This window comes from Branchiostoma floridae, chromosome 12 (genome assembly GCF_000003815.2).
Source record: "Branchiostoma floridae strain S238N-H82 chromosome 12, Bfl_VNyyK, whole genome shotgun sequence".
Lineage (NCBI taxonomy): Eukaryota > Metazoa > Chordata > Leptocardii > Amphioxiformes > Branchiostomatidae > Branchiostoma > Branchiostoma floridae.
In genome coordinates, this window is record NC_049990.1 from 10,197,432 (window position 1) to 10,212,104 (window position 14,673).

The following is a 14,673-nucleotide window of genomic DNA, read 5'->3' on the forward strand; positions in this document are numbered from 1 at the left end:
CATTGAGTGTATCAGTCTCATCGGGCTGGCTGTGGGGACACAGAAGGTAGTTGTTATGTTAACTAAGATGCTAAGCTTTATCCTATACCTCTATTTTGTACTCTGTGTAATAGTTGTAGTTAATATTGCAAATGTACAATTTCCGTAAAGTTCTTCATATTTAGCTAATACATTTACGCTGCATTTGGGGCTGAATTCAGACTGTCATTGTTTGTTTGTATGTACTCTTGAGTCCCCTACATGAACAGCTTACATGTTTGTTTGTTTGTTTGTGTGTATAGTTCATGCAGGATGCAGCTGACATGTTTTGTTTGTTTGTTTGTGTGTATAGTTCATGCAGGATGCAGCTGACATGTTTGTTTGTTTGTTTGTTTGTGTGTACAGTTCATGCGGGATGCAGCTGACATGTTTGTTTGTTTGTTTGTTTGTGTGTATAGTTCATGCAGGATGCAGCTGACATGTTTTGTTTGTTTGTTTGTTTGTTTGTGTGTACAGTTCATGCAGGATGCAGCTGACATGTTTTGTTTGTTTGTTTGTTTGTTTGTTTGTGTGTACAGTTCATGCGGGATGCAGCTGACATGTTTGTTTGTTTGTTTGTTTGTGTGTACAGTTCATGCAGGATGCAGCTGACATGTTTTGTTTGTTTGTTTGTTTGTGTGTACAGTTCATGCGGGATGCAGCTGACATGTTTGTTTGTTTGTTTGTTTGTGTGTATAGTTCATGCAGGATGCAGCTGACATGTTTTGTTTGTTTGTTTGTGTGTACAGTTCATGCGGGATGCAGCTGACATGTTTGTTTGTTTGTTTGTTTGTGTGTGTGTACAGTTCATGCAGGATGCAGCTGACATGTTTGTTTGTTTGTTTGTGTGTACAGTTCATGCAGGATGCGGCTGATGTGATGCAGATGCTGCTGGCCACACAGACAGACTCCCAGGCCCAGGAGATGGACGATGATGATCCTCAGGTACAACAGTGCTACAGGCTATTGTTTCACGGACTATTGTTCAGTACTGCATTGTTCTTCCTTAAGGCTGACTTCATGAATGGGTGTAACTAATAGAGAAGAAAATGTACTAAAACTTCTTCAGACTGATAAAACTGATAACATCTTTCTGTAATATTGAGGGCTTGTTTGTGTTATATAAACGTGTAGATTTACATTCACATCCATTGTTTTCACATCCATTGTCTTTCCCTGACGGTATATTTCCGGTTGTCCCTGTGCCCATTTACAAAGCTTTAATGTTTAAATGGATGAGATGAAGATGAGATAGTAACATTGCTTCAAAGCATCTTCTTTTCTGCTGACTAAACAGCCACATGCAATGTTATGATAATTTTCTTCTGTAGTTTGCCATGACAGTACTGTCTATGACACTCTATGACTCATTGTTTCCCCCCTTACTGTCCCAGATGTCGTTTATGATCTCAGCCTGGGCGAGGATGTGTAAGCTGCTAGGGAAACAGTTCCAGCAGTACCTGCCTGTGGTCATGGGCCCACTGCTCAAGGCTGCTGCTATCAAACCGGAGGTCGCACTCTTAGATGGTCAGTCTCTCATACAAAACCTGTTAGTGTCAGAATGGCTATCTGGGGATTATATATACCTTTACAGAATGGAAACGTGTCGTTTTTGTTCCATTTCTTCTTCTTCTTCTGTAAACAAATAAGGGCATTGACTTCGACCAGGCTGCTGTCACCTTGGTTACTGAAGGGATAGTAGACACCCTGTGGTGCTTGATTATATAATGTAGCAAGTGGCAGGACAGAGATGGAGGGGCTGGTTGCAATATATATGAAAGTGTTTGAGGAATAACAAACAGCAGTAGTACATGTTAGGCTAGACAATGTGAACGCAAACTGAACATGCTTGTTTACAAATGTTACCTTTTTTATAGTTACTCTGATATTTTGTTTCTTACACCATGATTGTCATCTGCTTGTTTGTGCTATGTTCCAGAGGATGACATGAAACAAGTTAGTGAAGACGATGGCTGGCAGTTTGTGTCCCTGAGTGATCAGGTAAAATTGCGTCCTTGGTGTACTGTCTTCACTTCTTCACACTACAGTTTTGTCACCTACCAATACTTCAGAGACAGCTTCATTATTATTACGGCCTAACTCACATTGTTTTGTCTCTCGCCAAAAAGCAGTGACTCAAGCAACTGAATATGACTTTGGAGATGGTCCGACGTTTCAGACACCATCCGATGTCTTTCGTCAGTAACACTGGAGAGAACTTGTTGGAGAGCAGTTTTTATCCTTGCTGTGAAGTGATATGCAAAAGAGATCTAGATGGAGAATAGTTTTATCCTAACTATGAATTAATATGCAAAAAGGGGAGGAAGACTATTTTTTTCAACTGCTCTCCAACAAGATCTCTCCAGTGTCACTGACAAAAGACAACAGATGGTGTCTGAAACGTCTGATCATTTCCGAAGTCATATCCAGTTGCTTGAGTCACGGCTTTTTGGCGTATCTTATTACCTGGATGTCTAATCTTCATCGACATGTTTTGTTTCTGTATTGTAGCAAAGTTTTGGCATCAGGACAACAGGTTTGGAGGAGAAGAGTACAGCGTGTCAGATGTTGGTTTGTTACGCTCGAGAGTTGAAGGAGGCATTCGCAGACTACACAGAACAGGTGGTGAAGCTCATGGTGCCGCTGCTCAAGTTTTACTTTCATGATGATATCCTTTTAGCAACTGTTCTTTAAGATACAGCTGTTCTTTAAGATACAGGTATTTCTATTAATGAACTTGCAGTTGACAGCAATCAGGGTTCGAAATTTATTTTTGGGATTAGTGCACCCACAGAAAAAAATTGGGTGCACAGAACCAATTTTGGGTTCACCAAGAGAAGGGGTCTAGACAAATGTATTCAACTCTTGTAGCCATTCAGAACTAATTTCCTTTTAACTGAGAGGAATCTTGAGATTTAATTCTGCAGAAGGGAGAAAATGAAGTGTTTGTTGTTAGTTAAAGTTACCCAACAAAAATATCCATGGTGGTTTTAGGTTTGCAGTAAAGGAAAGAAGTCACTGCAAAAACTGTTAACACTAAACTAGTGCAAACATTTCCTCTTGAAAAGTACATGTACATATATTGTATGTATATAACAGAACAGAGCAGCTAGATTTCTAGGATATTGGAGATTTCTTTTTCACAACCAGAATGCCTCTTACCTGCTGACGTTTCGATGTCTGTCATGATCAAAGATCTTCCTCAGAGCTTCTGATTGGAATTCTACCTACCTGATGAAAGCATTTTTGGAAGCTAGATTTCTTGTTTTATTATATCATCCTTAACCGCGGTACTTGTGAGATTGTCGGCTGCAGAGATCATGCCGTGCCTGATCGAGTGTGCGACGACCAAGGGCGAGGTGTACATGCGGGAGATGTGGAACTTCATGTGCCCCGAGATCATCGCTGCCATGGGAACAGAGCCGGAGAGCGACGTCCTGTCACAACTCATGGAGTCTTTCGCTAAAGTAAGGACCCTCCGTGATGCTTTTTGCAGTAACATGTTAGATGTACTCTGATGTTTATTTGATATTTTTCTGTCCCCAATAAAGCAAATTTGTAAATGCTAAATACATTGTAATGCATTAGATAGAACAAGCTAAAAAATTTAGTTCACTGCAGCACTGTTGTTATTTTCACCAATTTTTTTATAATTTAGCTATTGCATAAATTGTAAAAGTATGACTTAGAAGACAACGAAATTCACAAAACGTAAGAAAATTTGTTTTTTTATCTCTGACCTTTGTTGAGAAATCTTTCAAACCCCGCAGTGCCACAACGGTGCCCAAAATGTAGTGAGATACCACCTTAAGGAAGGACAATTCGTATACCTTTCAAAAACACCCAAAAACCTTTTGTTCTCTGCACTCAAGATTTACGCAACATCACATTATTCTTTTGCCGTGCCCAGTGTGTTGAGTTGCTGGGGAAGGGCTGCCTGAGTAATAATGAACACCTGTCCAGTCTGGGGAAGACCATCAACGACCATCTGGAGGCACACTTCCACAAGCAGGACGAGAGGCAAGGTGGGTAACCATGGTTACAGTACTGGTGTTAGCTCTTGATGTTGTACTATATACCTAGGTACTTTTTGTCTTTTTAAGTTCTACCATACAAAGGAAATGTACAGTCAGATTTTGGTGGTAGATTACAATTCATTCACGATGAATTTCATCAGTGGACCAAGTACAAAATTGGAAGCTGCAAATGTTTTGGGTGATAACTTTGTGGATTATTGCCAATTGTTGCATTACACTATTTCTTTAATTGGGGGATCTGAATACAGAGTTTAATTCCTTTTGTTTCCAGAAAGGAGAAAAGATGAAGACATGATGAGGTGGTAGAAGAAAGCTTACAGGAACAGGTGAGTGTTTAAGAAAGTGCAATGCTCAAAGTACAATGTGCATCTTGGGAGGAATTGTGGATTGACAAACTTCAAGCATGGCCTCTAGAATACTGCCAGAAAAGTGCTTCCCTTTTCTCTTATCATGTCACCAAATTTGTAAATCCACATTTAAATGTACTGATCATCTTAAGACGTTTTTCTGCTTGATCCTTTTCTTCTAGAATGAGGATGACATCTACATGTTGAGTAAGGTGTCGGACATCATCCACTCCCTGCTGGGGACACACAGGGAGGAGATGCTGCCGTTCTTTGAACAGCTGATGCCGCACTTTATCAAACTGTTGGTAGGTGGCGCTGTGGTGTGAAAGACTCCATTTCATACTGCTAACATGTGCAAAATTTCATCACACAAGATAACAGAGCTACAGCTGAAATTTTTACATGTACTTGCTCAAGGTTTTGTGTCATGGTAACTCTTTTTTTTAAGTTTTAGTAAATCGTTGTTTTTAAATGTATATATTGTATTTGTGTATGGGCCATGGTGCTTGAAATAAACAATAAACTAAAACAAAACTAAACTGTTATCGGGACCACTTCCTGACATCATCACCTTGTGTGTAGATCAGAGCCAAATCTGTTACATCATCAGTTTGCATCCACACAACTGGGTTCGGTTCTAACCTCTGTTTGTTTCTGGATTGCAGACGAATGAGAGACCCTGGTCAGACAGACAGTGGGGCTTGTGTATCTGGGATGACGTGGTGGAGTACTGTGGACCGGTGAGTAGAAATCATTGCACCAATTCATTATTACCAAAAGCACAGCTTTTTCTCACAATTTTCTCTGTTAATGAGAAGTATGTATGACCAGTCAATTACCAAGCTTCATGATGCAATAATATTCTGGCAATAAATGTGTTTAAGTGCACAACAAAGTTTGCTCAATACCTTATTTTATGTGTTGTTAAGCATTAGGGGAGCCTTATTTTGTACCAGATTGCCATTATTTAGACCACACTTCACAGATGTGTTTCTGAAACACCACCTTTGTATCTGCTCGCCATGGACCACTCGTTGCTGGTGTAATCTTTTAAAACACCATTCTTGCTATAACTTCTTGCAATGTTTTTACACAACTCTATGTGAACACAACAGGTGTCCTTCAAGTACCAGCAGCACTTCCTGCAGCCAATGGTGGCGGCCATCACCGACAAGAACGCCGAGGTTCGACAGGCCGCAGCGTACGGCTGTGGTGTCATGGCGCAGTTTGGAGGAGAAAACTATAAACAGGCCTTGCAAGGTGACATTTCTGTTTTGTCATTTTTGAAAAAAAAATAGTTTTTAGCCCAATACAATAACATTGATATCTTGAATGCAGTTGAGATACAAAGTGCTTCTCTGTTGGTTATTATGTTTTCCCTGTATGTTCTTTCTCCTAGCAGAAAAGGTTTATGGAAAAGGTAGGGCTGTGCACCAGGCCTGGCTACCTGGGCCTGTCGACCTGTACTGGCTATCATGTCTGGCCACTCACGACAGATACCCCCATTCATAGCTCCAATTCTTTTTTACACTCGCACACACTACTTTGGGGCGAGCCTAATGGTATAGTAGCTTGACACAAGGCTAGAGGGAAGACATTTTGCATTTTTGCAAAAATGTTGCCTTTCTAGTTTGTTATGTTTTGTCCAGTGAAAACTGCTAGCAATTCAAACTGCAGGAAATTCTTTCATTGAAACTTGAGCACTAGATTCAGTCTTGCTAACCGTTGAAAATCTTTGACTCTTTTTCAGAGGCACTTCCCAGACTAACCCAGGTGATCTCGGATCCCCAGTCCCGGGAGGTGGAGAACCTGCCCCCCACGGAGAACGCCATCTCCGCGGTGACCAAGATGATGAAGTACCAGCCGGCCAGCGTGGACGTGGACGCCATCCTGCCCCACTGGTTGTCATGGTTACCAGTCAAGGAGGACAAGGAGGAATGTGTCCACATCTACAACTTCCTCTGTGATCTGGTAGAAAAGTAAGGGCTAAGATGGATTGATTGCTCAAATATCAGTGTTGTTTATGTATGCAGTCAAATCTTTACAAGTAGCCACATCTACACACAATTGTAGGGTCCACCTGACCAATCTGGTCACTTTGTAGTGACCACCTGTACACATAGACCAGATCTTCTTAGTTCCCTGATGAGTTGTCTTCTTGGGCACTTTTGACAGATGACTGCAGTGTCTTCTTTTGAATTTGTCCCACAATATTCAGCTGTGCTGTGACTGTTGTGTTGTAGCCTGTATGAAAATCCTACGACAGTCATTTTAAGCTCTTTGTTCACTCTTACATTTGACCAAATTGTACGACACTGTGTCTTGCAGGAGTTGTCATAAACTAAACTGACTTCCTCCAATATGCACATGTGCAGTGTGATTTGAGGCTGAAATTTCACTGATAACCATCATACATAACACAATGTTATGTTTGTGATTCTTTTCTCTCAGCAACAACGTGATAGTGCTGGGCCCCAACAACAGTAACCTGCCCAGTGTGCTGGGGATCATAGCAGACGGGATAGCAGCAGAGGCGCACAGCCAGGATCAGGGCCTGACAGAGAGACTCAAGACTATCATCAGACAGATGCAGGTCAGTGTAACAACACTAGAAAGGTACGGATAAGGGTCCAGAGCTTTATTTGGCCTTAGAGGTAGTGGTTTTTATATCCACTGTGTCTTTGGCAGTCTTGGAAGTCTCCTTTCATCACCTTTTTCCTCCCTATTTGAAGTCAGGTACACATTTATATTTTTCCCATTTGCAAAACATCAAGCCAGGAATGCAAGGGTATAAGAGGCAGGTAAAAACAGTCTCCATGCCAAATCCGGGCCACAAACACAATGCCTTGGTGGCTCTTGAACCCCACTGTTACACTAGGAATCAAACCCATATGCATTAACTAGTTTACTCACACGACCAAAACACACCCCTAAAAAGACATCCAACCACATGTCGTCCTCTACTAAGGTCAAAACGCCATATAATGATTTTCCTGTTTGTCTCATTGTAGGGTCTGGGTGACCTGTGGACGACCTGTGTTGGCCAGCTGACCCCCGATCAGCAGCAAGCACTCATCAAGTTCATGGAGGTGCCGCAGACATGAGGACATAAACAGCTGTCCACTGATAAACAATACAAACCCTATGGCTAAAGAAACAAGTTTCCCTAAACAAAGCATCTTCTGTATAATTTGGCCTGGTCTTCAGTATAGAAGATTTCTTTTGATGCTCAATTTGCCTTGTTTTTGTGAGGTGAGAAAATGTTTTTACACTACATGTGTATGCTATCTTGTTGCAAGCATCTTGTTGATTCCAATATTGTTACTTTCTTTAAGTTACAAGACTTTGAGAAAAATGTTCCAAAAGACATTACAAAGAGGTCAAATGTGTTGATCAGTGAATTTTTCTTGTAATATTTTGTGAGCTGGATAGTTTGGCATTTTAACCTTGGCACAGTACGTGTGCAGTTATTGTTTTGTTTTTTCTCATAGGTGAAATTAAGTTGACAAATGTGACTGCTGCATAAAAATTACAATACAAATCTATGCTTGACACAGATTATGATAAGAATTCCACAGTAATATAATGTGATCTAGTCCATGTAAATGAGTGGTACGGAGGTTCGTACCCACGTAGATAAAGTTTGTACTACTTGTACATTAATCAAACAAGCTTTGTCCATAGATTCCTTACCGTGATGAAGAAACAAGGTGACTGTGATTAAAGTGGTGAGAAGTTCCACTAAAGATGGTTCTTACAGTGAGGTGCATGGTTAAGAGTTGAGGGGCTGATGAATTACTGTATCCTGTAATATTAACCTCTGAAAAATAACCAGCTATATACTAGCTATTTGCATGAAAATCTAAAGCAAAGTTGTATGATACATATATGATGTATTAACATTTAAGGCCTGTGTCTCATTGAAAATTAATACATCTTGTTTACCTTATAATGGACAGTGTGAATAGGAGTATGTCAATTTCTCTTTGAGGAAATTCTTCAAACATTGTTGATAAAAACTTATAATGTGTAAAAAAATCATTGTTGTGGTGAGGCTAAGTACTAGTAGTCATCCCCTTATTAGTCACTTCACTGTTTGAACAGTGTGCATGCATGGTGGGTTGCATTTTGGGTAAAGGTGAAGACCCCTAAGCCATAAACAAAACATGTCTGGACATGTACCAAGCATGTTCTAGACAAGAACTGTTTGCAAGTTATGGGCCTTGGCCTTTGACATTACATTGGCAGTTCAATCCCTGATTAGGCTTATTGCAGCTTATAAGACAGTTGTTGGTCCTTAGCTATGTTTCAGCACCTTTGTGGTTGTTGTGAGGTCCTGTCATTGCCATTCCATTTGTGGTCAAGTGTCTTCTTTTTTTTCTTCTTATGTGTATGCAACAAATTAATATGCTTTAGTTTCTTTGCTGTAGTAGCACATGCAGAGACATTGAAAAAGCAGTTGAACAGTGTGTCAGGAAGGCAAATGCAAGTGTTACCTTCAAAATTTTGTGGCTTTCGTAACAGACCGCAGACATGGTACAAGTACATGTACTTAATATATCAGTGAACGCAAGCAGGACAAAATCGATCAATTGCCCAAAAACATACCTTTTTGCTTGCTTGTGTGAAGAAAAATGTTCCAGTGCTATCTTAATGAAAATATGTGGACATGCTTATCGACAAGAAAACTTTGAAATGCTGCACAGAGGGCTGAATTAAGCCATTAAGAACTTTAACATGTAGATTACCATATTACTTTTTGGTACTGATGATTTGTCCCCTGCTGTTGGAATTTTCTTGCTCAGTGATGGTGTTGATAGTTTCAGTTTGCTGCCATGACCAGATTTGTAAAGCCAATGCTACCTCTATTCTCCATGCGACAGAGCTGTGTCGCAGCCCTGCAAACTGTGATTTTCCTCTTGCTTCCATGGTTTGTACATGCAAGAAACTACATTAAAGAAAGTGCAAAACCCATTGGTCCTGTATAAGATGTGTTCTTGTGTTTACCTTTATAGAATAGAAAAACTTGTTGGTTCTAAACAAGTCATTAGGTCAATGACCAGGACCTTTACTGGAGATGAATTAGACACCCCATGGTGTTCGATTACATAATGTAGGAAGAGGCAGGACGGGGCTGGTCACCATGTATATGATTTTGTTTGAGTAAGAATAAACAGCAGTTACTGTTAGTACATCAGAGCGCATCAATCATGACGGTAGTAGATTCCGTCTTCCCGCCATTTACGATTCGCTCCTGACGTCATCTCACTTCCGATTGCCGGAACGTCAGCACAGCAAATTAGACATCTGACAAGAAGGTCGTCGAGATCGACCGAGAATTCATGGTGAATTCTTTTTTGTTGGAACAAAGTTCAACTTCGTAACTGTGTATTCTCCCAACACAGATTAGTCTTCGTTCGTACTGGAGTACTTTGTTAGGCCTGGATACTACTACTTCTACTAGACTGTGAAGGCATAACCGTAGCCAAATGACATTCTTTGGCCACGGCTTACTGATACTATCTTAGGATCTGCTGGGAGATTAAGTCATACCTACAACCTTTCACCTGATGAAAGAACAATGATGGCGGTTCTATTGTTGACATATGATTAATTGGTCTGTGAGTTCAGTCATTTTTTTACAACCTTCATCATCATTTAGATTCACGAAAAATCTTTTCTCATACGATTTTTGTAATGCTATATCTTACTAGCAGTATGTCATGGAATTCCTAAAGCTTAAGTGACAATCTTCTCTCCTGGTGTACATCAAAAACGTACATTAAACCTCGAAGTATATTATGTAAGGATAAGCATCAGAGAGTCAATGATCATGAATACCCATTACTAATGCACAATTCCAGTGACCTTTACTGCCTCTTCATATTGATAGCCAAAGGACAACTATGGTATGCTGCACCATTTTAGGCCGTGTTCTTATGTCTTATAGCGTTATAGATTTTGTAGATAATCGAAGACGTTTCGGGTAGCATTCACTACCTTTCGTCAGACACTGAGCTGCTGGACAGAATAACCAGTTTTTTACTAAAAAATTATTTTTCTTAGTGACTGAACAACTGGACTGAACAACCGCTACCTTTTGTCAGTAACCAAACGACCAGGTATTTAACCCAGTTGCTTGAGTAACTGTTAACGTTACCCTTGTGTATCATATTACCTAGCTATAGGTGTCTAACCTTCGATGATTATCATATTTGTATAGGTCTGCTTCATATTTGTCCCGGCAGCTGTCTTAAGGTGCGCTCCCAACGCATTTGTGTCAAGCTTGCGTCACTGTGGGGTTCGTTCACTGCGTCACTGTTTTGTTATTTTCTCCGATTTTTTTCTAATTTAGATATTGCGTAATACGTAAAAGTTTGGCTTAGAAAATACACAAAAAGAAAGAAAATTCGTTCTTTATCTCTGAAATTCGTTGAGTATCTTTCGAACCCCGCAGCGACGCAAGCTTGACACAAGTGCGGTGGGAGCACACCTTTAGCTTACCGCATACTATTTTGTTTGCAATGTTTATAAATGAATAAGATAATAACTAAAGGAAGACTATGCCTTTGGGAGTCAGAGGACTTAAGGGAAAATCGGGCAGGCCCACCTCAAAAGACGTTACTGATGGTGCCTTCCAGTATGGGTATCACATGTCATGAGAAAACTCATCTCTGTCTATCATAAAGGCAACGATGAAAGACTGAAGACATGCAATCGCTACATACATATTGCACAAGACCCTTCACCCTTTTGCCGACTACTCAATGACATCATGCTTTGATTGGTCTGGCAAGAGTTTGGTAAACAGCATCGCCGTGTTCTTTTTATGCTTGATTATATAAGCTTGGTCGTTAGGTCTTATATGAAACGTTGCTCTGTAAGACGGAGGCCATTATAAAATATCCTCTCAGTCTGTTACACCGAATCATAGCAGCAATCAGTTTGTTTATTTCTGGCGTAGATATTTTGGAATGTTCCAAAAGATGCTTTATGTCAACGTGGGAACAAACTGACGAGTCTCTGGTTGTTTTGATTCCTTCCAGACAAATAGGTAAAAAGATGGCAGCAAGTGACGTGAAGCTCTACTTCGAAGAGAACACAAATGGGGAGGGTGGTGATATCAAGATGTTGAGCTCCGATGAGCACACCTCAGCTCCCCAAAGTGGTGACAACACCCGTCATGTGAAGGAAGACGTAGCCTGTGCACCTGAAAAGATGGACAAAGATCTTAAAGTCATGGCTCCCTGTATCGACACTTACCCAGAGTCTGCCGCACCTGAATCTCGATATCTTCACATAGGAGACCACATAGTAGTGTATTCTGGACACGAATCAGAAGATACGTACGGGTACGAAGCGCCTGAGAAAGTGAGCACGGAGCACGATGAAGATGATCCTTCTATTGACTACGAGAAACCAGAAGATGTTGACGGGTACGAAGAGCATGAGGACTTGAGCAGGGGGCATGTGGAAGGATCTCCCTCCCATGACTATGAGAAACCTGAAGATGTTGACGGGTACGGAGAGAGTAAGGACTTGAGCAGGGGGTGTGCGGAAAGATCTCCCTCCCATGACTATGAGAAACCTGAAGATGTTGACGGGTACGGAGAGAGTAAGGACTTGAGCAGGGGGTGTGCGGAAAGATCTCCCTCCCATGACTATGAGAAGCCTGAAGATGTTGACGGGTACGGAGAGAGTAAGGACTTGAGCAGGGGGGATGCGGAAGAATCTCCCTCCCATGACTACAAGAAACCAGAAGATGTTGACGGGTACGGAGAGAGTGGGGACTTAAGAAGGGGGCATGACTACGAGAAACCAGAGGATGTACACGGACACGAAGAGTCTGCTGAGAAAGGAACCACGGAGCACGATGATGAGTCTTCATCACATGACTACGACAAACCAGAGGATGTCGACAGGCACAAAGACCCTGAGGACGTAAGCTTGGCCAATAAGTCTAAAGGTGAGTTTAGAGATAGCATTAGATTCATCATTTAACATCTAACTTTCTGACTCGTTACTACGCACACTTTAGATCATTGCTTCTTAGAAATGTTCTGTTTCCCTTTAGGATTCACTTGGGCCCATGATAATGTAAGGAAATATAAGGTTCATTTTTATACGTGAAATTTAGCTTTAGCGTAGAACAAGAAACGTTATTGAGTCTCACGAGTCCTTAAAGGGACTCAATTAGTTTGGGTCTATACTTTGCTATATTTTGGAATCTTAGCTTGTGCCCTTATATGAAAGTCAAATGACTTGTTCCTTGTCCTTGGATCTTTTACCATTTGAGGGGTTATCTCTTTAGAAGGATCTGTTTTCATTCAAAAGATTTTAAGATTCAAAATATTTACTTGTTTGATACCTTTTCACCTTTTACATATCATCTCAGCCCGTCTCATGGTAGCGTGGAAAGTTGTAAAGTCCAGCCGAGTTTTCTGGCTTGTACTGGGCTGTGGACTACTGGTGGTGGCGTCAGCTGTCATCGCTGCAATACTGGCACCTTGGCACGTACCTGACGTAAAGGTGCGTTTACAGTTGATTTCATCTTCCCCTGGGAGTCATTCTGTCCCGACTATCGATGTACTCATCATAATGATAAGTAGCCCCGGGGCCCATGTTCCTATCAGAGGCAAAGCAAGGCGGCTGAGGTCCCGAGCTTGGGCTGGCATACCCTCCAAGCAGAGGTTAGGCTCCGGCTGTTTTAGGTTTTTACAATACAAGATACAATACAAAATAGAAAGCCCGATAAAAACGACTAAAGAAACGTTTAAAAAACAGTCGGAGCCTAACTCTATGTTGTATCTACTTAGGCCATATGTATCTAGATGCTTAATGGCATAGTTTTCCATGATCATGCCTGCATTGCGTTTTATAAATCTATTTACTTCATAGGCTCCCTTGGAAATCAGTTGATGAATAACGTTTGTGGGTTATTCGCCAATTTCTAGGAGAGTCATCATTCAAAGCATGAAGACAGTGTGATGATCACGGAGAACCTAATGACACCAGGCACCCCAGTGTGGACCACAACGTACATGGAGAGCAGTTTGGTCGCCATCAATTCGACTCCAATTGCAACTACCAGTGTTGATGCCGATGCCTTACTGACCGTGACGATCTCTGGTAACGCCTACGTCACATTTCCAAATCAGGGCCCGTCCGGACAGCTTTCGGGAGTGAAACGTATGATATAAAAGACACCAATCTCGGTGATACATACTTCGGTTGTTAACGGTTATCACAATGATTATCACATTTTTTCACCAGATTCTCTTACTAGTGAATTAATGAGATAGCGCCCCTCTAATTTCTAATTTTCTAATTTCAATGGTAGATCACATTTACAGGCTTTGTACTGATGTCTCTTATTAGTGACTGAATGAAATAAGACCCTTTGAGTATTTTTTTTACTGAAAGAATAATAAGAGATAGAGCCCCTCTAGTTGATCTTTTTTACTAGTAGGCCACATTCACTGGCTTTGTATCGATTCATTTTCTTAGTGAATTAATCAGTTAAGGCCCTTCTAACTCCCATTTTCACTAATAGACCAAGCCCCTTAATAGTGAATTAATGAAATAGCGCCCCTCTATTTTTTCACTAGTCAAGTAGTCCACATTCACTAGCATTGTACCGATTCCAAATTTCTTAGTGAATTAATGGTTTTGGTCTGTCCAAAGGATGTCATCTATGAAATAAGTATTCAAGTGTGACTTTTCTGTCAAAGAACCAAATTCGTGCCAAGCTTACAACACTTTTTTTACAGCCCGACCATGTCAGAGCGGGTGGACTGGGTATAAGGACCACTGCTATCTGTTCGTTAGAAACAGAGTCAGCTGGTTCAAGGCGAACAGACTGTGCAAACAATGTGGTGCCAATCTCGCTTCCGTCTCCAGCGCCGTTGAGAACAACTTCATCGCACGTATCATCACCGGCGGTGAGTCCGATGTAACGCTAGTTCATCTTTACCCGCAGGGTGACCGTTATCTGTTGTCTTTAAAAACAACACATTTAGGAGGATGAGGCCTACCGACTGTGGTTTCAAATTTGCAATACTTTCAAAATGTTCTGATTTGAAGCCACTGTCCGTCGACTTCATATCCCTAAATAGCTTTTTTTTTACAAACAACGGATATAGGTTACCCGCGGATAAAGGTGAATAAGCGTTACTCTCCAAGCAGAGGTTTATGGGGACAATCACAACCTTTTCCTTACATGCCGTTTTTTCTGTCAGATTGGTGGGAATAGCTTACAAAAAAGACGGCAT

General features: G+C 41.0%; 1 protein-coding gene across 1 annotated transcript in view; it reads left to right on the forward strand.

The window, feature by feature from the left end:
* LOC118427366 (importin-5-like) overlaps positions 1-9,376 on the forward strand; it is a gene marked incomplete in the record, with an annotated part of 19,136 nt that extends 9,760 nt beyond the window's left edge. Inside the window, 15 exon segments of the mRNA XM_035837121.1 lie at positions 8-46; positions 874-963; positions 1,413-1,545; positions 1,958-2,019; positions 2,530-2,686; positions 3,313-3,485; positions 3,929-4,043; positions 4,327-4,344; positions 4,347-4,381; positions 4,585-4,707; positions 5,068-5,142; positions 5,518-5,662; positions 6,153-6,381; positions 6,854-6,995; positions 7,414-9,376. Coding sequence (XP_035693014.1) covers positions 8-46; positions 874-963; positions 1,413-1,545; positions 1,958-2,019; positions 2,530-2,686; positions 3,313-3,485; positions 3,929-4,043; positions 4,327-4,344; positions 4,347-4,381; positions 4,585-4,707; positions 5,068-5,142; positions 5,518-5,662; positions 6,153-6,381; positions 6,854-6,995; positions 7,414-7,506 — 1,629 coding nt within the window.
* Between the last annotated feature and the right edge of the window lie 5,297 nt (positions 9,377-14,673).